Below are 26,742 nucleotides of genomic sequence, written 5' to 3'. Positions count from 1 at the left end.
CAGATGAGGAAATTGAGGACAGAAAGGCGAGGTAACTTAACTCAAGGTCACAATTCATGAGCAACAGAGCAGGCACCTGAATGCAGAGTGCCCGGCTCCGGGGCTCGGCTGTTCTTTTTCTAGACAAAAAGTACCCTGCCTCTTCTTCTTGTCCCCTGGCCCTGCAAACCTTTCCATATAGTGAGTCTTTGAAATCCGTCTGCAATTCATCTCTCCCTTTCTTCTGCACGGTGACCATGCCACTTCAGTGGGGACTCCTACAAGCACCCTGACTGGCCTGCAGCCCCTCGAGTCCCAGCACCCCAGTCCATTTTACACTGCGCCCAGGTGGATCTCTCTGCAGACATTGCCCCTACCACCCTCCCTGCCCAAACACCTTCAGTGCCTTTGCTCTGCCTGACATCTCGCCATGTCCGCTCAAGCTCCAAGGCCCTTGACACCTGCTGCCACCTCTGGTCTCCAACAGAAAACAGAACGGGACACAGCGTCATCACCCGGCCTCCATGACAACACGCTGCAGCCTCCCAGTTCGCTTACCCGTCTCCTCCCGCCTGGGTTTGCCTCCTCCCTCCCTGGTCTCCTCGTCCTGCAAACCCCACCTCAAATCCCACCTTGTGGGGAAAGTCTCCCTTGATTGTTTACAAAGGCTGAACTCCAATTAACACTGAGTAGTCTCCGGATGATCTCCTTTTAGCATGCGCTTGCGTGCTCTCTCTCACTCCCCCACCCCTCTCTTTTGTAGTATCTTTAATGGTCAATGACTGAAGGACACATTTATTTTTGTTGTGCTCCAATATTCATGACATAAAATTTACCACTCTGTTTATTTTTTAAGTGCACAGTCTAGTGGCAGTAAGTACATTCACGGTGTTGTGCGAACATCACCACTATCCATCTCCAGAACTTTTTCCTCTTCCTAAACTGAAACACTCTGTACCCATTAAACAGCAACTCCTGAACCACCCTTCCTCCAGCTCCTGGCAACCTCTGCTCTACTTTCTGTCCACGAATGTGACTGGTCTTGCTCCCTCACGTAAGTGGAGTCATACAACATTTATCCTTCTGTCTCTGGCTTGCTTAACTTAAGTGTTTTCACGGTCCATCCATGTTGTGGCGTAATCAGAATTTCATTCCTTCCTAGGGACGAACAGTGGAACACTGCAGACCACGCCTTGTTTATTCACTCATCTGCTGATGGACACTCGGGCTGTCCCCACCTCCTGGCTACTGGCACTAACGTGTCCCTGCTTTCAGTCCTTTTGTGCACGAAGCACTTAACATTTTATTCTCAAAACAAATCCATGGCAAGGATTGTTAGTTCCAGTTCATAGCTGAGGAGAGTGAGGGCTCAGGGAAGTTAAGTCCCACGTCCAAGGCCACATGTCTAGGGCTTTAAATACTGTTTTCCCAAGGATTCTGATTTTACAAATAAACACATTTTCTAGAACAGATGGGTATCTACCTCCAGAAGGATCCCACAATTTGATGATCTGTGTGACCTCTATTAATGCTGGGGTAATGACAATGGCCAGAAACAGGTAGAGAGAAATGACATCCCGTGTCCAGCAAAGGTGAACTGGGAGACACTTTCTCTTCTAACACGAATCTGGATTCCAAGCCTCTCGAGTTAATCTTAGGGCCTGAACGCTGATCTTAGGCTCCTTGAAGCACTGAATCTGTAGCACCTGGGAGAAACCTCTGTGGCCTCACACTTACTTGCTGTGGTCAGGGGGAGTTTTTTAATTTAGGGTGAAGGAGCAGAAAAACAGCTGGACAATTTGCTTTCAGAACAAAGCTGTAGTTTCCAAAACACACCCAAGAGCTTAGAGTTCAGTGGTTTGGTTGATAAAGTAGTAGTATGTTGCACGTTTTACAAACTGAGTCGCCCAAACAAAGGAAAGAGAGAGAAATAAACATTCAAAAATCTATGCTAGTCTGAGTCCTCTGGTTTCATCCTGTTTTTCTCCTGACCTGATTTCTCTATTTTTTTTTCTGCTGCATTTTTAAATAAATGCCGCAAACACTTTTCTTTTGTAAGGAGAAATAAAGGACAAAGGGAAAACAAAGAGGAAAGCCTTTAAAACATTCCTAATAGAAATTCTACATGATAAACATGAGTCTCATTTTACAGACAAGGAAACTAAGGTTTGATAAGTTGAAACCAATTGTCCAAGATCACCCAACTGGCCCGTGATGGAGTTGGGATTTGATGTTGGTCCTGACTCTGAAACCTACTTATTGTTTTGTTTGTTTGCAGAGTTGAGACAAGGATTCCAGCCTGGACATCTCCCCTAGATCACGCCTGCCTACTCTCTGCTCTTCCCTGCGGTTGTTTCCAACCCTAGCTGCCCACTAGAATCACTTGGATCCAGTTCATAAATGCCCCAGGCCTCACCCACACCAATTAAATCAGGATCTCTGGGGTGGGGCCCTAGTATAATTATATTTTTTAAGGAAATGTCCTAGATTCTAATGTGCAGCAAGCAAAAAAAAAAAAAAAAGAGAGAACTGGAGTGCTACATTGCATGGTGCTTCCTAGGAGCATTCTTGGGCTTCTTGAGAAGTTCAGCTCATCCTATAGGCATGAGTACATCGCATGTGAAAAATGGGCTCATTCAATCAGAAAGCACAGAGAAGAGAGAGAGGGAAGAGTGAAGAGAAGTTGAGATGTCCCTGAGTTCTTCCTTTCCCATTAACTCTGTTTAGTTTTCAGTGCTGAGCCAGTTTTGCAGCTTGCATGGACTAAATCCCGACTCTCCAAGAGTTCACCACCAAGTCTTCTAAGCAGGAGCCAGCCTGCTAAAGCTCAGAAGATGTACTGAAGCTGAAGCTGAGTGTTGCACAGTGGACCCGCCCTTGAGCCCACCAGGTGCTTGCAGATTACATCACATTCCCCCTCTATCTGAAAACTCACATCTGATCATGCAATTTACTTTGCTCAAGACAGGAGCCCAATTAGATCTGGCCTCCGGTGGTGAAAAACTGCTTATGGCAGAGGCAGCTCTAGCTGGAACAGCTGTTACTTTTGTTTGTTTAAATGCTGAAGATCTTTACTGGAGAGCTGAAGTTTGCTGAAGTTTGCTGCTGATGCATTTGATTCATTCCTTATAGCAGGAACAGCGGGACAGGCACCTGGTGTAACAGAAACAATCTGATGTCACCCCGAACCGGGTTGAACCCCAGTTCTGAGTTTCGCTCTTACTTCCTGTTGCTTTGAATAAGTCACTTTGTATATCTCGCCCTAATCTTCAAGATGGGGAATTGGGGCTTTTATGGGAATACAATGAGGCAGGGCAGTGTTTCCCAAGTTTTAGGGGGACATGAGCATGGCATTAAAACAGTGAATCACATAGCAAGAAAGTGATTCCCATTTTCACTCTGTTTCATTCCATCTGATTATATGAGAGAGATAGAGGTGTATGTTTGACATCTCTCTAACCCTGCTATTCCCTCCTTTAACAATGAAAGAGCTGGTCCAGGTAATTGTATGTATTGTGAGACAACTGCATACAGTTGGAAATGAATAATAATGTTGATTTATACTGATTTTTTATTTTTTAAGTTTATTTTATTCTCATTGGAGAGAGAGATAGGAAGGGAGGGGGAAGAGAGAGAGAAAGAGAGAGAGAAACAGTGATATAATCGGTTCCCTTCCACCTATGCCCCTACTGGGGATCGAACCTGCAACCTAGGCATTTGCCTTAACTGGGAATCAAACTGGCAACCTTTCAGCATGTGGGACAATGCTCCAACCAACTGAGCCACACCAGCCAGGGCAATTTAGATTTATGTTGACAGTTACTTTTATGGTGTGTGCTACCTATTTAAGATAGGACTACAAAGTTATTTTTAAGTAAATTTAAGACAAAGGAGTGCTTAAAATATCAAACTAGGGCCCACAGGTGGTATACACACAGGCCAAAACTCATCAAGGTGATACCCAAAAGTCAAGGTGTAGGAAGAACAGAGCGGAGGGATGTGACAGAACCTCAACTGGGTCTCGGAGTATAGTTAGGGTGTGGTCAGAATTTAGGGAAAGAAGACACTGCTAAACCTGTCTGTGTACTCTGGTTTGAAAGAAGCTCTTTAAGAAAGGAAATTCGAGGCACGTTCTGACAGTATGGAAGATTCGCACTCCCCGCAGAATTGGCCTGAGCTTCAGGTCGTCCTCGGGCTGACCTACGAACCCTGGCCTGGAACGAGGGGGTCCATGGCTCGTGTTTTCAATACTCAGCCACCTGGGAATAAAAACATAATCGTCATCTGGAATTTGATGAGCTTAGCTAACTTTTTTTTTAACGAGAACCCTAGAAATACTAGGCCACATTGGTTTTAGACGACAAGCCTTAGGAATAAAGATTCTTGTTTCATCAGTTCTTTTCATTGTCCAACTTCCTGAAGATCATTATTCTTAGCAAAAACAGGAAGGAAACGTTAGAAAATACTACTATTCTGGGACCCCATGACCTCAGGAGCCCAATAAAAGACTGAGAATTTGGAGGGGAGAAAAGATCACATTTAAATTCAAGTACATTGGAGACTTGCCTTTTGCTTTTTTTCGTAAGAAAAAAATATGAAGTGCCCAGAACTATTCAATCATTGACTACAAAGTTTTTGCTTGTTGTTCTAGGAATGAAATTTTACCAGGAAGCACATGATAGCACAAAGTTCTAAAAATATTACATTGGTCATTTTACCTAAGGAACATAGAGTAGAATAATTGATACACTATAAATTGTTGCAGAAAAAGGGTTTTTTTCTCTTCAGTTTGAAGTGATCTCACCAGCCTGTGATAATCTATCATTATACAAGTCACGTAGGTTCTTCTGTTAAAAAGCAAAAGCACCAGATTCTGATATTGGCTTTCTGCTTACAGCCTATTCATAACTTAAAAAGCTTGTATCAGCTTCAAATCCGAGCACAGTGCCAAGCCTCATTCTTCCAAAGTAGTCGAAGAGATGTCATCCCTAGTTCTGGCATCTCCACTGTGGACTCATTTGACCCAGCCACAAGACGAGTCGGGGTATGGCAGATTACGAGTCTCACACTCAATGCCAACAGGGGCCAGGCAGGCGGTGTAAACAGAGGAAGCCGGCCAGGACTAAGACAACAGGAACAGGTGGTGGTGATGGCGAATAGGATAACATGTCTCCTCTAAAGGGTAATTTTGTTCATCTTTTTTATGAATGAGGAAGGAAACACTATCAACAGAAAAACAGGATTCCTCATGAACAGATAAGAGAACAGAGGGTGATCTCACCCTCTGCTTCTCCTTTGGGAAGGAAGTGCTGCAGAGACACCTCCCATCCTCCAGAGGGCGGTGTTATTACAGAGCATTTGCTTGCGCAGGTAAAGGCACAAAATAAGAACTAGCTCCATTTTGTCTTTTTTTTTTCTCCTCACAGATGGTTCTGTTATTCAACTCTTTCTGCATCCAGTCTGAGTTACATCCCCACATCACTTTCACGACACAGAGCCTTCTGTGCAGAAGGATGTAAAGACAGCTGAGCTAGAAACTTGTTCCCCCGAGACCAGTTTTTACCTTTGCTAATCTGGGCATGGTTTTGACTATTTCTGTAGATCAGTTTCCTCATGTATAAAGAAGAATAATAGCAATGCCTCCCTCACAAGGATGGCATAGGATTAAAGGAAATCCTACCCACCCGGGGGAAATGCCTAGTTGTGCATTGATAGTACTGAACTGTATACCTTTCCAAAGTTCTTATTTTATCATCTCCATTTCTCCTGCTAAAGTTAGATGTCATCTGGTAAGCTTTTGCCCTCCGTGTTAGCAAATGAAACCTGGAATTAAATTATCAGGTTGAACTATATGAAACTGTCAATGCTACTGGTCTGTAATCTGGCAATTTCATATGGTTCAATGTAATACGAGCAGTCACCAACCAACAAGAGGGAAAAACAGCTTCCCTTTTTATACTGGTTCTGAAACACACCTCAACAATCCATAGTCACTACAGTTGGGAAAGTTGAGACATTTGGTAGGGGGACAGCTACGGTCTCATCACAAGTAAACTAGCATTTGCTATCCACTTCCAGCTTACCAGGTGCTTTGTGTAAATATGGTTTCTTTTAACTTCACAATAACTCTGGGGAAGGATGTGAGGACACAGCTTTTTATAGGTTCCTTGATGTGTCACTGTTGATGTGCTCTGGAGTTGTGGGGTGTGTGATGTGCTATCATGTTCCAGTCTGCATGCCCACACAACAAAGACTATTCCAATTAACGAAGAGAATAACTAAAGAAAGCGCTGCCACTCACTGCACAGGATGGATCAGACAAAACCCGGTTCCACAAACACTCGGCCTAGAATGCTTAGAAGCCTAGAGACCCCAGTTCTGGTACCCCCAGCACTTCTAACAAGGACAAGGTGTCCTTGCACTTCCCAACTTTGTATTGGCTGAAATTCTTATTAGGATCAGCCTGGCAGTTTGAGCAGTCTCAAAGGCACCTTTCAAGTCTCAATCTTTCCAGTTCCCTCCATGCACAAAGACATAAAAAAAAAAAATCCACCATGGAACGCAAACATGTAAGCATTCCCCAGGTGATTTCGTTTACCCCACAACCTCCAAGACAATGACTTTCTGTGACATTTTTACAGGTGACATCACATCTGCCCTTCGTTCATTCTCTCACGCAATAACTTTTCAACTTTGTATTAACCACCTACAATGTGCCGGGCCTGCTGGAGGCCAGGGGTCAGCAAACCTCAAGCCTGCAGGCCTCATCCAGCCCAAAGGCTGTTTAACAAAGAAAGTTTATTGGAGCACAGCCATAGTCATTCACTTGCGTATAGTCCATGGCTGCTTTCTAGCAGCTGAGTAGTTGTGCGACAGAAATCATCTGGCCCACAAAGCCCCAGATACGTACTATCTGGCTATTGACAGGAAAAACTTGCTGACCTTGTTCTAGGCAAAGAGGAAACGGCAGTAAAGAAGAGTAACAAAGTCCCCGTGTGCATTCAGATGTTTAGAAGAAACACACTGGGTGAATGCTTAATCTCAGGGGCAGCCCGAGTTTCACCCATGAAATCACAGTCAGTGCCGTGGCTGGGGACTTGCAAGGGACAAGAGAAAGGACGACAGGTGTGGAGAAAGATGTGTAAGAGCAGGTGGGAGAAAGGATGTGTTGGGAGATCGTATTAGTTAGTGTGGAAACCAGCTGGAACAGGCAGGCCACAGGGCTTCCCACTGGGGGACACCCAAACCCATGGGCGGGCCAGGTACCACATGGATCAGAATCACCTGGAGGCGGTATTAAAAATACAGGTTCCCGGGCCTGGACCTAGGAATCTGCAGCTGAGTTCCAGAGGTGTGACTGAGCTTCCACACCCTCAGCAGGTACCCCCGGGTGATTCTGAAGCACGTTCAAGTTTCATTAGCGTTCAGGTTGAGTGAGCAGTCCAAGGCGCTCCCAACCCGGCCTAGCTGGGTGTGCACTTGTGGCAGGTGAGCAGGGAAAGAATCGGGGCACAGACACGCAGAGGTAGATGCAGTGAAAAGGCAGTTTATTGTCTATTAATACTGTACAGAGGAACAGAGAGAAGCTACAAGTACAGCATCGGCTGTGGCTGGCAGTGTTATTTCGGAAGTTGGTTTTTGTTTTTGTTTTTCATCTGAAGGAACGAGAACAGTCAAAGTACACTTCAGGTTACAAAGTACAGCAGCTAGCCCGGCAAGTCTAATTCAGAGTAAGCACGACAGGCCCCCACCCCGCCCCCCCAACCAACCACAAAATGGACATATTTACAGAGATATCACTCACCCCGAGTGAGCTGCTAAAGCTGAAAATTCCATCAACACCTACATTCACCGAAAAGCTGCATCACACACAACATTTTCTGGAACCCCTGCATGATTTTAACTCGACGAAGTCAGGAGCTTGAGAGGAGGAAAGAATGTTTCAGAGCCCCACACAGGATAGAACTCTTTCCACTTGCCAGGATGCAAATTCACGAAATTGGGAGTTGGAGCGGCACACAGAATAGTTCAGATCAGGCATGGCCCGGTGGCCTCTTTGTAGATACAGACTTGTCATTGCAAAACCAAGGGACTGGTGGCTCCTACCCTGCCCACCGGGAGGTTCCCGTAGGAATAAGAAACTAGAGTAACTTGGCTCTCCTGTAGCACCTTCGGGCAGTTGCATAGTTCTGTCATTTGGGGAAACTGTCTCCATGACCCGGATGTTCACGGCTGGGCTTGAGCCCACCAGAGGGATTCTGGTGACAAAGGAATTCAGATGATTTGCACGGGAATCAGAAGGGTTCCTTTTCTTGAAATGGAAAGAGTGTTTATGACCTTGCCTTATTGGAAAAAGGATCTCAGTCTTTTAGGGTGATAGAAATAGGGTCCATCCTGGGAAAGGATGCTGTCTGGGAAAAGAATCTAACAGGAGGGCTGAGCAGGCTGAGGCTGGTCCCACTGTCAGCCAGAGGAATGGGTGTGGGCGAAGATCTTCACGAAAGTGAGTGTGCTTGTGATGAGAACTCAGGAATTTGGTAGAAAACAGAGGGGAGGAGGGGTGTGAATCCAAGCATTCTAAAAATTCAGAATCATCTTCATAGATGGATAAAGACAATTCTTTCTCATCTCTACTTAGCCCTGAAAATACAATGCAGCCCCGTTAAAATTTACAAGGCCAAGAATGCCTGGTAAGCTTTATATTGTTGGTTCACACATATATGTATAGACTAGAGAGCCAGATGCTTCGGACTCGCCATTTCACATCTGTGCCTCAAATGCACCATAGCGAGTGGTCCCTCAACCTCGAAAGTGCTCCTTAAATATGTGGAAGAGTTGGACTTTGATAACTGCTGGGCTTGGCTTACATTGCAAAGAGCCACCTCCTTCTAAAAGATCATTATATGTTTATTTTTAAAGATGGAGCCCAGGGAGGTCTTGAGCAGTATAACACAGTTTCTCTGAGGGCAGCTACAGGAAGTTTGATTTTACAAACTGGGTCTGTGTGGAAAAACTGGGCTTCCTGCATTGGCGGTGCAGGGGCAGGTCACGGACCTTTGGGCATACCCCCCCGGAGGTCTGGGCTAGTGCTACAGAACTCACCAGAAAGTTACCTTAATGGAATGGAGAAATAACTCAGTCAATCAAGGGAGTTTTCAAACTCAAGCTTCAGAATGCATATAGATTTCATTATAAAAATAGTTTTCCTTAAAAAAATACATAAATGTAAACTATTCCATTTCCATCGCGGCTCCTCACTCCCACCCATATCCTGCTCCGAGTCTTAGACTATAATGAACGGGCACACCCATCAGTAATGACTCAATCACATCATTTGAGTCCATCTATCTTGCTTTTTCGAACTATGCCAATTATGCTTAAAAGTATGCTCCCAGACCCAGAGAGGGGCGTCCACGAGTTCACCTCCTTCACAGTGGGAAGGGCTGCGGGTCACGTGGACTACCCCAGGAATGTCAGAGTGTGATACGGCAGGCCGGGATGAGAAGACAGAATGTGTTTGGTTGCCAGACGGGCCAAGGCAGTGCCCGAGCCACGCCCACTTTATTCCCCCCTGGGCCAGACCTGCAAGGTTCAGCCTCAAGGCTCCATGATGAAATTCACAGCTCGGAAGAGGGCTGGGCAGGGGTGGGGGAGAGAATGTTGTGTTAATACAGCTTTGGAATACAACCTGCGTTTTTTCAAAAAGGACAGAAAAGGAGAACATAAACAGCGATGCTAAGGCAAACTTTCGAATGGCACATCAGAACTCTTTTTTTTTTTGTCATTCATTTTGTTAACATCACAAGGCAGATACAGTCTGTAAACATATATACCATACAGTACATTAACCATAGGAAAATAAAAAGAAAGCCACCCTGTAATTCTCTTTTTTTTCTGTATTTCTGCTCTCTCACTCTAGAAGGACTGCCTGAAGTCTAGGGAGAATTTTGTGGTTCATGAGATAAACTTCTCTTGTGATAAAAATGCCGTGACTTGCAAAAAAGAGCCCCAGGTGATGAGTAAGAGGCATTATGGGGAGAAGATGACCATTCACACCTCAACCTGTAGAAACTTAGAAAATAGTCACAAAATATAAAAAAGTCATTAATTTCAGGAAACATGGTGTTTTCCCACTTTGTAAAAGAGAGCATTGAAAAATTGTTTTACAAAAGTTAAGGCAGTCCAGATCTTAGATGCAGAAAGTCTGTGGTCCCCCAAAATGACATATTGTAGTTTCACATTGAAAGCAGGATTGTTGATGGTGGTTGTTTTTTTGTGTGGGGTGTTTTTTTTTGGTGTTTTTTTGTTTGTTTGCGCTACAGTTCTGGCCTTTCTATGTTGCACTAGAGTGGAGTGGGAAGCAGGGACCTATTTAAGTCTTATAAAAATTAAGGGTCAGGGACAAGGCTGATCTAAGGATTCCCTCATGAAGTTACCCTTTGAAACTGCCAGGATGTAATCTTTACTCTATCCTTTTCTACATCCAGATCATACGTATTCTGGGTTTTGTTAGACTGGGAATTTTATTATGGAGTTTGCTGAAGCTATGAAAATACAGTGTGCTCCCCAGAAAAGATGAATGTTTCTTTTTCCCTAGGAAATGCAGGAAAATGTTCCTGCTAAGACCAGAAGGGGACTACACAACGAAGGTGAAATGGTAGCAGGAATCAAAGACCCCCATCTTGCTCATGACTTTGAACTGTTCTGGGACATACACTGTACCCACCCTGTATCTGCTGGTGGTATTACTCATCAGGACAAAAGGCCTTTCCAATTCTCTCCTAATCAGTGGAGTTCTACATACCTTGCTTATTAAATAGAGGAGCTTCTAAAAGATTGCCCATTTACAAAGTTTCTGACACTTATGTCTTAGCTATGCTGAGAATTTGTGGTTTCAATAACAAGTGCACATATTGCAAAAATGCAACATAAAGCTGCTTGCCTTGGAATTTGTTGTCAACAAAGTAACATTAAGGGAGATGAGAATATTTTCCCACGAGGAACGGGGCCTTTGGTGAGTCACACTCCCCAGCGGGTCTAGTGACAGGGACAGCCGAGTCTCTAGACTTCCGTACCAACAAAAAGAAAGTCCTCTGTGCATATGTTGTCTACGTTCATCTGTGTTTTATTATTTTTATTTTTGTTTTTAAATTGAATTTGTTGGGGCGACAGTGGCTAATGCAATTATAGGTTTTAGGCGTGCAATTCTGTAACACATTGTTTGACTATGGTGTTGTGTTCACCACCCCAAGTCAAGTCTCCTTCTGTTCATCTGGGTTTTAGATCGACAGGGTCAATGCTTTTTAAAAAGAAAGTACCAGCTTAGTGGTTCCATTTTTGCTTCTATCACCATATCCCCTCCTCCTCTTTTGCTCCCTGTTTGTTTGTTGGAATTAAATAAATGGTCATTGCCAAGGGTGGTCTGTGGTCCTATGAAATGGAATTCTGCCGGAGGGAAGAGAAATAAGCTTGTTTTCACACTTGGCCTCAATGTTTTGCTCCAGAGATATTGTATCTCTAGACATATAGCTTCCCCCTTTTATAAAAACTTGACCCTACCCAAAATAAAATATTGTACTTGCATATAGGAAAAGCACATTTATCACCAGGAGTAAGATGTTACTAGGTAGGAGTTTGAAGCAATACATATTCTATCAACATTTCAGAAAGAAGTCAAATCAAATAAACACTAGACTTTGTTTGAGTTTCCCAAAAGTCTTTGAATAATTGTAGGTTGCTCAGAAGGCTGACTGAAACTACATTTTGGGTTTAGCCAGAAGGGAATTCCTAGCCCCTCATCCTCTATCCTCCTAATATTAAGTAACATCACTGGACATGGTCAAATCACTGTCAGAGCCAGCTAATTTTTGCTTATATAAGGAGTTCATATACTGATGGGTAAAAGAGATACAGCTAAAAAAAAATTCCCTGGAGTTTGTCCTACTACACATCAAACCAAAAAAAAAAGTCAAGGATATACAAGTCACCATGGTTTTTCAAGATATGTGATATTACACTTCATCATTTTATCATTAAAGGATCTTTAATTCAATGCCACTGAAAATGTATTTATAAACAAATGAAATATTCTTTCTGTCCCTCTTTCTCCTCTTTTCATGTAAAAGGGAACTAATATGATTTTCACAGAAAACCCAAGTAACTCTTAGCTCAAAAAAGATACGGTGTTGCAGCTTCGCAACCAACTCTCTAATCAGTCTGGTTACGTAAGTCGATACACAGAGCATGCTGATGACAGCAGGGGTGGGGGCGGGGGGCAGCCTATTCACAACCACAAGTCAGGGTTTTCACCATGAAGGGCAGTTACTTGTGGCTGTAGGTGGGGTTGTAGGTCTCATCCCCTGAAAGTACCAGCTGAGCCTGAATCCCCCATTATAATGGGAAAATGATATAAAATATGCAAATATAGGCCATATTCAAACACACCTGCATTTACTGTGGCCAGAAATCATTTAAATAAAGGTAACACACCTTGCTTTAAAAACCATTACATGAAAAGTTTTTTAACAGTAAATGTTTTAGAGAGCACTCTAATTGATATAAATGGCTAATCCCTAGAATAATTATTGGTGGATGAGAGTACAGGTTATCATTGGTCTTTTACATCTTCTGTGTAGTGTGGTAGTGAGAGGTGCAGATCATTTTCTTTGTGAGAAACTAGTTCACTCATGGAAGGAAGGGGGGGTCATTTCAGGGAATAATTATCTGTCCTAGAAGATTCTGATTTTGTTTATCAGCCAGCAAGCCCGAGGGTGCTAAGTTCCACCTTTCCACTCATTAACTGTGCTTTTAAAAACTCCTGTTGGATAGTTTTAATCCCCGAGGGAATTATAAAAAAAAGATAATCTATGGTAAACTTTTAGAGTTTTCTTTCTTAAATAAATTATTAACATAATAGATTGTCCAAAACATTGAAGCTCTCTTCTTTTTCAACGTAGATGAGTTTATCTGGCATGCCATTTTATTTAACACTGAGATAATGCTTCTGCGACGATTTGCTGAGGAGTGTGTAGCTGAGAAGTGGTGAGGTTTATAGGCAGCAAAACCAGGTATTAGTTCTAGATGACAGAACAGGTTTATTCAATTGCAGCTGCCCTAGTGCACCTGAGATTGAGAGAAAATCCCCCTCAACTATTCAAAACCAAGCCAGGGATGAAATCATCTTAGAAAGCAGAACTCAGCTCCTCTATTTTACCCCTTTTTCACTTGTTTGGCTTACATATTGGAGAGAAAATGATTCACTTTGTGCTCATTAAAATGTAACTAGAGAAAAATTAACCGTAAACAATAAAAAGTATTTTTCTTTCCGATTGGAACACATATCATTTCAAGCCAAGAAATGAAAAACACTTATAGAAGTAGCACTGAGAACGCTATTCAGGTCAAGTTGAGTTGGTTCTGTGGTTAAGTTCTCTCAAGATTACCATATTGTTTTCTCACCTACTTTTCACAGAAGTTAGACTTGATGCAATATATCTTATTGCATGTGTTTTGAAACTCTGTTTTATGGAACATAGATAACTTTGTGAATGATTCGCAGCAATGCTATTAGTATTGGGCAAATAACTTAGAGGTAAGAAAGATATCTCTGCTACTAAAATCAGTTAAAATATCACATCTTCATTTTATCACTATATTATTATGCTATTATTAAATTGCTTCCCTTTGGTTTTACTATACTATACAGGTGGCTGTTTGCTTTTGGGGAATGCTAAGAATTTATTGAGAGAATTGTTCATTATGTTCTAGATAAACACTAATTCTTTGATGTTCTAGAATCTCCAGAAGTTTGAGAAACATGTTTTAGGAAGCTCAGCTATGTGCCACTCAATCAATCAGTATTTGTGGAATGAATTTAAGCACTTAACGTTGAGAAGACAGGTCTTTCTTAATTTTTTACATTTTTTTAAACATTTTAAAACTTGTTTGGAGAGAGGATAAACCTACATGCTGATGTTACGGGAAACATTCTCTTTCTAGAACGGGGACAGAAAGAAAAGAGTCCAGAAGTAAGGCTCTGTAATCAACTGGGCAGGAGAGATGACAGGTAATTCAGTCACAGCACCGTCCGCAATGAAGTGGGGGTCTCACAGCCCCCACCGTGGGTCAGAAAGACTGTCCTAGAAATACGGTCACTGCAGAGATGCGCCTGCCAAGGATCCCTTCATGGGAAATAGATTAACATGATCAGAAAATATCCGTGAAAAAGAAAAACAATATAAAAATTTACATTGTTGTTCTGAGAGAATAGAAGCAAGGTTCGTGGATTTGCCTACACTTGGAGACCACTACTGATGCTTAAAACAATGTTTGTTTCACGTCCTTAGAAAATTAAAAAAAAACGGTGCTTCTTTTATAAAGGGTCCATCAGTTAAGCCATGAATGAGGGACAGCTGCGGATGGGCAGGCGACAGACACATCAGTCCCTACGTTGCAGCTGTGACAAGCACTGGGCTCTTTCCTTTTACATCCACTTCGTTTCAGGTTTAACAGAAGGGAAGCCAGAGATGCACATACTGTAATCTGGAAGCTTATGTAAGGCAGTGAAAAGCATCACCCTAGGTCGGACAGACTAAGTAAGGTCTGCTTTTGGCTACACTAGCAACCAGCTAGAGCCAACAGCGGTTTGCCACACCAGAGATAAAAGCAAAGATCCACAGCAAGGGAGGCGAGTGAGAGGCCAGCAACGTGGCGATGGGTGAGCATGGCACCGGAACACACTACCAAACGAAACCCCAGGGCCACTGGGTTCGAGTCCGGTCAAGTGAATTAAGGCTACTATATATAACTCGCTGATGTGAAGAGTCCATTCCAATCGAGCAGTAAGGAATCGATTCACTCTTGAAGACACAAGGAAAGGCTTAGAGGAAAAGCGAGTTCTTGGAAAGAATGGAGCACGCACATGCACGTTGTCTCTGAGGTGAGGAAACTGGAGAAAAATGAAAGGGGGAAAAAAAATAAGAGAGATCAAAGCAATCCGACTGCAAGGCAGGCAGGTGCTGGCTTCCAGTTCACAGTATTGCAGTGAGTGGTACAGTGAGGTCTACGAGAGTGGAGAGCACAGAGGCTGCCCAGAAGAAAAGGGAAGAAAGAAGTGGTCACATGACAACACAGCATTGACAGCGCTTTTTCTTTTGGGTACCTGGGGCTGGCTCTGTGGCCAGGCTCTCTTCCTTCCCTTCTGGGGACGAGGGCTCTGTGGTGTCTGAGACAGGCCTCCCAGACACCAGCTCCGCCGCATTCCCGTCAATCGTGGACACATCCGTCACTGTCTTCTCCCTCAGTGACTTCTCATCGTCTTCGTCAATCAGGACCAATTCAGCCTTGATGGTCTCATCATAGCCTAGCACCTTTTTTGTCTCCTCTTCGTCCTCGATATTTTGGTAGCCCATGAAAATCATGGTGACGGGCTGGTCCAGGTTGGCCTCGGGCCCTTCCGTGCTGGGGGCTTGGGCCTGCTGCCCTGGGTTCCCGGAAGAGTGGTCTTTCCTAGACTTATGGACCATTTCTAACTTGGCCTCTTTGCAGAGCACGTGTTCCTTAGGGGGGCTGAGGCTCCCATCTGCAATCACAGTCCTTTCTGACCCGTGCCCTCCTCTTAAGCTTGATTGTCCGGCCTTCTGAATAAGCTCTTCTACGTCCTTGGAGCTTAATCTGTGCACTCCGTTCTCTACTACGGTGCCTCCTGAGCGCACCTCATACACTACTTTGGTACCATCGTCATAGACTCTGACTCCTCTCTGATGGACCCCCTCTGGGCCAATGGTGGATGCAGAGAGAATCTTGGTCTCTCCTGTTTGTTTGTCTTTCTCCACATTAATTTCCATGGCGTACACAGCTTGAATGAAAACAAGAGAAAGGAAGTGCATGTTACAACAAAAAAAGCCAGTGAATGGTTAATTGCCAAACAGACCAAAAAAAAAAAAAAAGGTTCTGTGCCCTTGCTAGTCTAACTGCCAAGCATCTTGAGTGTTAGAGTGAGTGCACATTGTGGACAGAGGTGGTTATATATGTGTTTTAACACAGCAGCTTAATGCACCGGAAGACAGATGTACAGGGTTACCACATCTCATTACACTTACACTTCTAAGGAAGATCTGCAGCAATACAGCCACAAGCGGCCGTTTAGATCCAGCGTCAGGAATCACAGGGAGGCTGGCGACATGCAAGTTTGCCCCGATGGACAGCTTACCCTCAGCTTACAGACTGTTTTAAAGCCCTTAGTGAAGACGTATCCTAGTTCCAAAGTCCTATCTTTTTTAACCCTTCCAACAAGCATTCCACTACTTCTTCGCCACCTCTCTTTACTGTTAACGGAGAACACGTGAAGCTTTTCGCAGGTGGGACATGTACTGTAAAACAGGATTATTTGCAAAATTGAAAAGCTACAAACGTAGTCAGACAGTACGCTTTGTGAGTACTTTGGTCACTTAGCTAGGTTTCTCCAAACCTAGGAACTAGAAAAAGAACAAGATGGAGGACATGTCATCCCCCTGACACTGGAACCTGAGGACGAGGATCACAGGAGGTACCTCTTCTTCTTCCGTGTACCCAGTGCCCAGTCCTCGTGGTTCAGCCCCGTACCCCCGTCTTCACCTGTCCCCTTCTTTCTACTACTACTCCACCTGAGTCACTATTTCCTCTCCCCCGGATTACTGCGAGAGCTTCCTATGTGGTCTTCCTGCTCTGGTCTCACCTTCTGCAGCTCATCCCAAATCCACTGCAGCCAGTCTGGGGTTCCTAAGGACCAGCTCGTTCCTGTCCTATAGTCTCCTGTGACACCCCGACCTTCCAAACCTGTTACCTCAGGGACACCTATTCTGAGTGTGAGGAAACTGAGTGTTAGACCCATGGAGCCAATTCTCCCCAGGCACCCTTCTCTGCATGACCTGTGGACACCTCAACCTCTGCAGCTTCTGAACCAAATCCGCCTGCTTCTCTCCAAACCGCCCCAGTCCTGGTGATAAATAATACCAGTGCCACCCAGTCTCTCAAGCAAGAAGGCTCAGAATTGCACCTGATGTGTTTGTCCTTTTCTTCCTGATTACCCAATAGCCAAACAATTCTTGAGAGTAACTAACTGTGTTTCAGACCTACCCCTGTGCCTCTCCTCCCCACTGCCTGCATCACCGCTGCCCTAGGCCAGCCCCCCTCTGCCCTCCGCATCCTGCACCACAGCCTTCTCTCTGGTTTCACCTGCCACTTATCTCTTCTCATGGCCAGAGGGCCAAAGGTCGCCTGAGGCTTGCTTTTGTGTGGCCAGAGGAGCACAGATAGTTTTTGTATGATTAGAAGACAGTAAAAAGTTTTTTAAAAAAGGAAGGAAGGAAGGAAGGAAGGAAGGAAGGAAGGAAGGAAGGAAGGAAGGAAGGAAGGAAGAAACAATATGTGATAGAGATCGTACGTAGTTCACAAAGTCTGAAATATTGCGATCTGGCCAATTAAGGAACAAAGCCTGCAGTCCCCCGCTAGCCTGTGCTCCGTGCTGCTCATAGTTACCTCACTCATAAAGCCTCTGTTGGTTCCCATATCTGTATAAGATAAACATCAAACTCCTTAACTTGACATCCAACGCCCTTCTGAATTGGTCTGCAGCCTTCCTTTCTAGGCTTTTCTTGCAGCCCCCCTCACTGCATGTAAGCTCCAGCCGCAACAAACCGCTCACCACTCCCGGGACGCTCCACAGCCTTCCAGGACTGCCGTCTCTCTGCCCAGACTGCCCTTCGTCCCCTCTCCACCTCAGTCTCCTGGAGTCGCATGTCACGCTCTGCTTACCATTGCCTTTGCGTTCCTACCTCTTTCTGAATAACCACAAGGGTTACAAGTCCTGCAACTGTGTTAAGGAGATTCAAAATATCTTTTCAAGCGCTTGTGCTCCTGCTCCCTCTCCCTCTAGCACAACCAAATAATGTCACCCCACACCCAGACGTTTCCTGCTTTTGTTAAGAGTCCCTTCTCTTGAGTGTCTATGCATCCAAATGTGACTCATCCATCCCTGTCCAGGTCAACTGCCCCTTCTTCCATGAGCTAACTTTGACCTTCCTATCTCTAAGTCATTCCTCTAAGATTCTTTGAACATGGCTTTTAAACTTCTCTGAACGCATTTAACAATTTTATTATACTTCCACTCAGTAGTATAATGATTTGTGGGAATGTTTAATTAGCATCTGTATAGACTTTTAAGATCTTTGAGAGCTAGTTTTTTTGCCTGCCATCTTTCTGTGGTTCTCCCTCCCCGCCAGCACCTACCTGAGTGCCTTTTGTACAGAAGATACCTGATACACATACCTGTGAAACAAATGCTACTAATTGAAAAGTCTAATTGGGTTGTCTTAAGCTAATCACAGATACTTTGTGTAATATGACACCCACGAAAAGGTACACACAGTAATTAAGGTTTGAACTGGTTTGAAAAAAACAGCAATGATATCGTTCCATCTGCTTGTGTAATAAGATACAATCTGTTCACCATTGACACTTAACTAAAAGACTCTGAAGCAAAATCCAATGCTTGATTTTCATCGTGTCCATTTTGAAAGTTTCACTGTTCAGCACAAAGATTTTGCATTTCCTTAAGTGATACAATGGGAGGCCACCCAATATTTGTCATGGAGGTACACGGGGCTCACACAATGACAGTGAAGATAAATATTTCTGTGTTTTTTCCTGATTTCCCACAAAATGTATCATCAGAAAAATAGAATTGGCATTTAAAATTTTGCATGGGCTACAGGAAGTTAGTTCTTTAAATATCACACTTAATTGAAAAGTACATTTTGGGGGTTAAATATTATGTCCTGTCACTATTAACACACTCATGGGACAGATTTATAAATAAGAAAGGCAATAATGATTACTAGTTGTAGGTACACTAGTCAGTTATCTCCCAAACATCCAGCAATATGTGAACACAATGACACCTTTACCTGCAACCAATACAGAGTATGGAATAAAATATTTCTATTTTCATATTCACACAACAGGATGCACATTATTGACATGGGAATCTTCAGAGACAGCCCTCTCCCTCCACCCCCCAGTGAGGATGCTGGTGCTGTTGGTCCACTTTTCCCTTCACCACCCTGGCCCTCAGCCTCCTGCTGCCTTTGCCTGTTCCTGGAATCAGAGTCCGGACAGAAAGGAGGGACGCTGAGGCGTTCCTGGAGGGAAGGGTTAAGTAGATGCACACAATAAAGAGTTGAGAAAGAAGGAGCTGAGTGGAAGACAGGGCAAACGCTGTGTGGGACACTGATAGAAAAGGAGCGTTGTGTGGTGTTAGATGATGCTTTGGAGTCAGTGATAAGTGGAAGGAAGAAACGAAAATATAAAAAAATATGTCTGCATGGAGATGTGCACTGGATTCCTTTTAATATCCTTCCAAAAAAAAACCAGGTAAAGAACAGTTTATTTATTTATTTACTTACTTACTTCTTCCCTATACCTGTGATTTTAAACTATATTCTGTTAAATTGACCTGGCTCTGAATCTGAACCCCCCGTTACGTGGTTTCATCAGGGTTACACATTACTACTTATATTTACATGTCATACACTGCCTTTCCAATATTTCTAGAATGTGAAGGTAGAATATTTTAAGACATTTTTATAGTGCAATAAACCTAGATATATTATGCCATAAAATACAACAGCATCTGTATTCCTTACCCCAACCCCAGCTAAAACATAAGGCTTCAAAGGAACCACAGAGTTTTAGCAGGTTTCCCCAGGGTTTGATCTCACATTCCTTGTCTGCATTCACTCTCTTCACTGGTAAGGGGGCTTAGGTGAACACCGAGGAGCTCTGGCTTAACACAAAAGGCAACCTTTACACGTCATGGATACGCATAGGAGAATGTTACCAGACATTCAGAAAACGACACAGGAGGCACGAGCGTCCATCTAAAATATGTTGTTTATGAGTGAGTCTTTATATTTTGCTCTGGTTCTCAGACAATTGTATTGCAAATGTTAACGAAGGTGGACGTGAACCCTGAGGAAAATGAGACTTACATTTCAAATTCAGCATTTTGTTTTTGATGCATGCATGCACACAACTGTAAAAACTTCTGCTTTTGCTGCTGCCAAGGAGCGTACACAAAAGAGCTCTCCCTTAAACTGCGCCATCATCTCTAACCGAAAGAACTCCCCCTAATCCACCCTGTTCTTCTGTCAAGCTTTCCCACGACTCAGGGACACTACAATCTGTGTGGTGAAGAGGGTCCCGTGCTCGTCTCATTGAAAACAAGTGAAGGTGGGTGCTGCGCAGGGGAGAAGGCTTTCTGGAGAGCCCCTAAAAGAGACCTTGAAAGAACCCCATGGGCATAAAAGTGTTTGAAGAAAAGCCCTCTGAAACTTCCTGGAGGAAGGGTCTGGAGCCAGCACAGTAAGAAAGGATACAGTGCCGTGGAAGTTTCAGTTGACAGGGCAACTGAGTGAAGTCTGTTCTTATTAAATGATAATTTAACTACTGATAATTTCCAAACATGACATACCGATGACAACAAGATTGGAGTATACAAAGCATTTTGCATTTTGCTCTTCCTTCCCATAACCCCTTAAGACAGGGGAGGGACACGTTCATTTTGTTAATGAAAAATAAGAACCAAAAGTAGCTGGGTTCTGCAATGGGATATGAAAGAATGGCCGAATTGGTGCTTTGACTTTGGGCCTTGCTGTTTGGTTTACTAGGTTCCTACTCCCTCAAAAGCACTCACTGAGGGCCACTTTGAAGAAGCAGAAACACTGTAATGGGGCATGATAATCCCAGCCTCGGGCTTCTGAAAACGGCCAGGTTTGGGGTACAGTGGGAAGCACCTGGGGAAAACACCTGCCCGAAAACTGGGCTGAGGAAGGGATGAGAAGCTACTGTGGCCTGGCGCGCTGCAGCACCCAAAAAGATGGGCCTGAGCCGCAGAGAATGCTTGGTTCTGGTTCAGACTTAGTCCCCTGGCTCTCTTACTGTCTTCTTCCCTGTTGCTTGCAGCCTGAGCAAAAAGAGAGCAGCTCTAAGGGCTACATGGAGCCCAGGGAAGAGGAAACGTGAGCACATGGCACAGGAAGGGGAAGGGGAATTGACATGATTCCACTTGAGAATCAAACTCAGAGCTTATAAAATAAGACACTGTGTCCCATAAGGATGGAAAGTTCAACCCCTGTTAGATCCTTTGACTCAGGCTTCTCCCAGCTCACTTCCCTGGACTCAACTGTGATCAGGGGGAAGAGGGACAGGCCGAGGGTCCACACGTGAAGTATAAAATGACACCCCCAGTGTCACTAGACAGTAGGATGGGAGGTATCAGAAGGAGGGAGAGTGACACTGGGTCTGATTCCTAACCGGACGACACTGCATCTTTGGGCATCACTTTTCCCATTTGTAAAATAAAGGGTATCCAGCCTTGACATTCCATGGGGCCGTGAACAGCGTGCACACTCGTGTGTCACTGATGGGTAAAGCACACTAAGAGGTAGTACACAGCCAGAGCAGGCTGTCACCCAGAAGTGGGGTCATCCCACCATAAGGAACACTCAGTGGCTGGCAGGCACCACTCCTGGAATGTGGAAGAGAAGCAGTACGCATGCTTGGCTCCCTGAATGAACATGCACACACCTGTAGTCCTGTCCCTTCGGGCATACAATTAGGCATAAGCATATACACTCACACTTTCTCTGGAGGCTGGAGATAGAAAACTGACTATTGTGATGTCAGTATCAATGAAGAGGAGGAAATGAACTCCAAGTAGATTCTCCTCCTCATCCCAGAGGGAGATCTCTAACTACAAAACCCACTAATCAAAAATGTCTTTGAATAATTGTTTTCCCAGGACACCTTGGTATTAACAAAAATAAGTCGGCAAATAGGTGATGTTGTTGATGGATAACAGAAGCCAAAGCTTATTTCTCATATGTAATTTTACTTCCACTTTTTGGTCAAGAAGGACAGTGTTCAGTCTGAAAAGTGACGGAAATAATATTGCTAAGAGGGACGTGAAGAGGGGAAAATAATACAGCACCCGGAGATAGAGACGCTCTCTGTGCTTTGGGCCAAGGGTCAGTCCCCCTACTGATGAACGTGTCTCAGGGATCTTGTGCACCAGGAGAGGTGCTGGAGGCAGGCATTCAAAGTTCATCAGGACATCACTTCAAAGCTCAGTACCTAGAAGTGAGCTGGACATCACCGCTAGCTAAATTCAAAGAGCAGAGACCACCTGAGCCAGCAGGGGTCATCCAAGCAGAAGTTATGCAGATGAATCTCATTTTCATTTTGTCCAAGGTCTCTATGCAGATTAGACAAATGCCAGAGACACAGCACATCTGGATCGCCACAGAGTCCCTTATATTCCCGTGGACAGGACAGAAAGAGGACAACTGCTGGAATGTGTTACTTGTTGGATGATCTAGGGTTCCTAGGGGCCAGCAGACCCGAAACGGTGTGTTTGCAGGCCTCTGACTTCAGGTCCAGCGAGGCAACGTTTTTATCAGTGAAATGATCAGAAATAATAAAGGTGTGCTTCTCAGACAGGAGGTGAGGAGAAAAGTAAGGCTACGCAGGGTGCCACGATCACGAGCTATAAAAATGCTGACAATAGGGTTTTTCCTACTTTCAAAACTGTTAAACGCTTTATTCAAATGAAACCTGAAACAGAAATACAATCGCCAACACAAGCACGGAGGAGCCGCTGTGTTTGAAATGGGAGAGAACACCACAGCCCTAGCTACCAAATCGCCTGACCTCCTTCCCTTCCCACCTTCCTTTGCGGCTCCTCAGTGACTCCATGAGAACCTCCCCACCACACTTATGAGGGACGATCTAACAGCAAGGAATTTAACAGGCATATCACATCAATGAAGGGCAGAAAGGTGCATAGCTCATCCTTATTTTTGAGGTTAAGAAATAAAGAATTTCGTAGGTTCTGCGTGTGAGCCGGTGAAGCAGCGTGGGCACCATTGTCGGGAAGAGACTGCACGTCTCACCTGAAATGATTCTGAACAACGGCTGCTCTGGGTGAAGGGATTGAGGCCGAGCAGCAGCTTTGCTTCAGAACCTGAAGCTGAAAGGCCGTGATGCCAACAGAGCGGGTCAAGCGATCTGCCGTGTCATGTCCTGCTCCTTACGGGGATCAGCCCCTCCCACAGTGTGCAGGGCGGCTCTGGGCACTTCCAGAAGACCAGGGACAAAGTGTGGTGTGTTCAGAGGGGAGGGACAAGGGTGCTGGAGGGTGTCTCAAAGCAATCTCATCACCTTGGGACCAGCTAAAGAGACTAGGGCTGTGTGGGCGTTCAGGGGATATAAACTGAGGATCTGGGAAAGATGGGAAATGATAGTCATTTTCTTTCTTTTTTGAAAGATTTTATTTATTTATTTAGAGGGGAAGGGAGAAAGAGAGGGAAGGAAACATCGATGTGCAAGAGATACATTGATCAGTTGCCTTTCCCATGCCCCCCCCCCCCCCCCCCGGCCAACTACAGACCTCACTTGCAACCCAGGCATGTGCCCTGACTGAGAATTGAATGGGCAACCTTTTGGTTTGCAGGCCAGGCACTCAATCCACTGAGCCACACCAGCCAGGGCATGACAGCATTTTCAAACACTTAAAAGAAAATTGGAACTTAGGTTTGTTCTGAGAGGCTCCTGGGGGCAGGACAGGAACCAAAGAGGGCAAGAAGAGTGTGGACAAATGATAGCTCCATCAGAGGAAGAACTTCCCAAGAGTCAGAACCAATCACAGACAGAATGGGCCCCTGGGGCCGGGGGTTGGGGGGGAACGAAGCTCCAGGCACTGAGGTTTGAGCACCTCTTCGCAGTGCTGCTATACCCTGGCTCCGTGCTTGAATAAGGGATTGGAATAGATGCCTCTTAATTCTGAAGAGTGGTGAGTCTAAATATAGTCTCATTTATTCAGAATCCTAAAACTCCCAAACTCCAAATGACCGGAACATTTGTCATAATACTGAGTAATGACAAGTGAGTGACATTCATTGAAATGGCCCTAAGTTTGTGCAAATCTCCAAAAGGGCATTCCTAAAGCAAGGTGGATGATAACTAGGAAAATTCTAGGGGTGAGCGCCATCAGTTGGTATGCTACCCACGCCCTGTGTAGTCACCGCCATGGACAACGAATTTGAACACTCTATTCCCAAACCAGCCTGGACAGAGGAGTACACAACACATCAAATGTGATTCCTCCCACCACTCCGCTTATCTTGTATTTCCACAGTAGATGCAGTCACGAAAATTAGTTCTTTAATAAACAAAAGTACATGTAAACTTATTTTTAAAAAGATTCTGGTCGCATAATGCTTTTTGAAAAATGCACTTGCTCTTGGGATCCCTCCGTTTTTGCAAGACCTCTACATGTGGAGGATGCCGGGATGTGATGCTGCGCGCATTCCTACACACACAGCGCTACACTCACATCGACACACCACTCTTGAATTTAATACTCCTTGATGACTGACACTATGCAAATCCTTTCTGTGCCTCTTAAACAGCAGTCCTCACACACTGCCCCTACCCTCTCCACATGCTGATCCATTCGCTAGAAGCCACTGCATGTCCTGGGAAGTGTGGCAATATGTACAGAGGGGCTGGAAAGCTTTTTTAAAAAAGATTTTATTTATTTATTTTTTAGAGAGGGAAGGGAGGGAGATAGAGAGAGAAACATCAATGTGCAGTTGCTGGGGGTCATGGCCTGCAACCCAGGCATGTACCCTGACTGGGAATCAAACCTGCAACACTTTGGTTCGCAGCCCGCGCTCAATCCACTGAGCTACGCCAGCCAGGGCTATGGAAAGCTTTTTACACACAGCTTGGAAACTATCAACACCCAAGTCTCTGATAACAATTGGAAAGGTGTGTAACTTTTGAAGAGTTATTATATGACTTGATCTCAGAAGTGCACCTTGCAGCTTAGGTCACTGCCAATGATCCCCATGTAGCACAGCCGCAGGCTGCAAATTCTGGTTTATTCTGTAACTATCCAGAGAAACGTGGACCAGACCTGAGTTGGACCAGACACCACTTCCGGTCCCACCCAACCCTCGAACTCCGTGCATCTGTATGTAAAACAATGTGCGAAGATGTCTACAGACAAACCCAGGAGACATTTAACTTTAATCAGTGCCTATGACAAATATGTCAATACTTATTTGCCAGTTCATTTTACTTTTGCATTAAAATAAGGAGGGGTTATTTGCTTCATAAAATATATCCCGGTTGGTCTATATAAAAGATTTCCTCTGGCTTAAACATCCACAATGTTTTTTTTTCATAAAAGGTATCATTACGTGGTTTATTTTAAACACACAGGTACCTGGATTATGGAAAATACAATCTGACGTCACATTTGAATTTACACACATTGTCACTAAATGTGCAACCTTAGCAATTCACTTTTTCATTCAATCCCCAGATACGAGGGGCATTTCTGCATAGAGCAAACAGGCTGACACAGAGATTCACTGTTCATGTCCTTCCAGTCGATTCCTGAGGCACGCTCACGTTGAACAGAGCAAAGCACGGCTCTCTCTACACTTATCCTCATGAATGTATTATTCTCTAAAGTCCACAATTGGAAGAAACATATGTTTTTTAAATTGTTCCTTTCCTCCCACCAAATGCACCACAGTAGCTGAGAAATAACTCCAGCAATGGGAAGACTTGGGCATGCATATATGTTCACATATACAAACAGCTCAGATTCCAAAGGATCCCAGCAACATTCTCATACACCTTGAGATATACCTTCCACCCAGCTCCCAATATGGGAACTAAAAATCCCTGGAGGTGGAGTACAGATTACCCGTGAGAATCAAGACAGGTATAAAGAACACAAACAAAACAGAGAGACTTCTCTGAAGCTGGAGGGAAAACACTCTATATCCTCAATATTCCCTCCCATTCAGTCCTCAGTCGGTCATGAGGGCCCAGTGCCTGCCCTTTGAGGCCACTGTAAATTCTGTTTGAGGCTGGGCGGAGGACTATGTCCCTCTGTGGAACAACACCTGGGCATCCTCCATTAGTAAAGTGCAGAGAAATGCAAGCCCCGTGGCCAGTCCTGGCATCAAAGCCAAATTAGCTCCCCAGGACTTACCAGCTGCTCTGCTGGTCCCGTCCTGCCCAGGTGCCGGCTCTGCTGTTCGTGAATAGAGGATTGGCAGGTCGGGGAGCTGGGAGGAAATGCAATTTACTGCATCTGGTAGCAGAGAACAGGGAATACAATTAGGCACAGTGTCGGGAGGCCCAATGGGTTCACTGCCGAGGCAGCAGCTTGTCTGCCCTACATAATGGAGCTCTGAGGCAGACACTGGGCGAGAGGATCAGGGTCAACAAAGACAGGCGTTTGCCCAGTGGCTGGTAGTCAGCGGAGTAGCTGAGGCAGGAGGGATCCTGGCCAGAGAGCTCAAGCCCAAGTCTGCTCTATGTATTAAAAGATTCACCAGAAAGCTCTAGGTTCTAAGAGGACAATGAGTTCAGGGTGGGGAAATGACATGAGCCGGTGGGAGCCCTCATCAGCTTGGTGGGACTGACTGCCTATGCTGAACTGGAAATACAGCTTTTTAGTCCTGATTCGTTCAGAAGGCCAGTTTTACGTGCTTTAAAAAAAAATTCTAGAATTTATCCCATGATTTCAGTACTGGTGTTTCAGCCAGAAAACCCTGAGATTCCAAATAGCAACCCCATAGTGAACTCACCATTGGCTCAGTTGCAGGAAATAATGCAAAAGAGGGATACGGGCTCTGTTTGGGA

General features: G+C 44.6%; 1 protein-coding gene across 7 annotated transcripts in view; it reads right to left on the bottom strand.

Annotated features, from left to right (window-relative positions):
- The window catches only part of PALM2AKAP2 (PALM2 and AKAP2 fusion), a 307,871-nt gene that overhangs the window by 159,136 nt on the left and 121,993 nt on the right, over positions 1–26,742 (bottom strand). For 3 of the 7 annotated variants that reach the window (XM_045840285.1, XM_045840286.1, XM_045840287.1), the window contains 2 exons: positions 26,087–26,188; positions 15,140–15,835 (listed from right to left, as the gene is read on the bottom strand). The exons of 1 other annotated variant lie outside the window; for it this stretch is intronic. In XM_045840285.1, the coding sequence (XP_045696241.1) occupies positions 15,140–15,835; positions 26,087–26,188 (798 nt within the window). Of the gene's footprint in view, positions 1–12,936; positions 15,836–26,086; positions 26,189–26,742 lie in introns of those variants that run through there. 3 more of the 7 variants (XM_045840288.1, XM_045840289.1, XM_045840292.1) reach the window with 2 other exon arrangements.

Source organism: Phyllostomus hastatus, unplaced genomic scaffold (assembly GCF_019186645.2).
Source record: "Phyllostomus hastatus isolate PE091 unplaced genomic scaffold, TTU_PhHast_1.1 phas_contig_34, whole genome shotgun sequence".
Taxonomy (NCBI): domain Eukaryota; kingdom Metazoa; phylum Chordata; class Mammalia; order Chiroptera; family Phyllostomidae; genus Phyllostomus; species Phyllostomus hastatus.
This window is presented reverse-complemented; position numbering and strand designations above follow the sequence as displayed.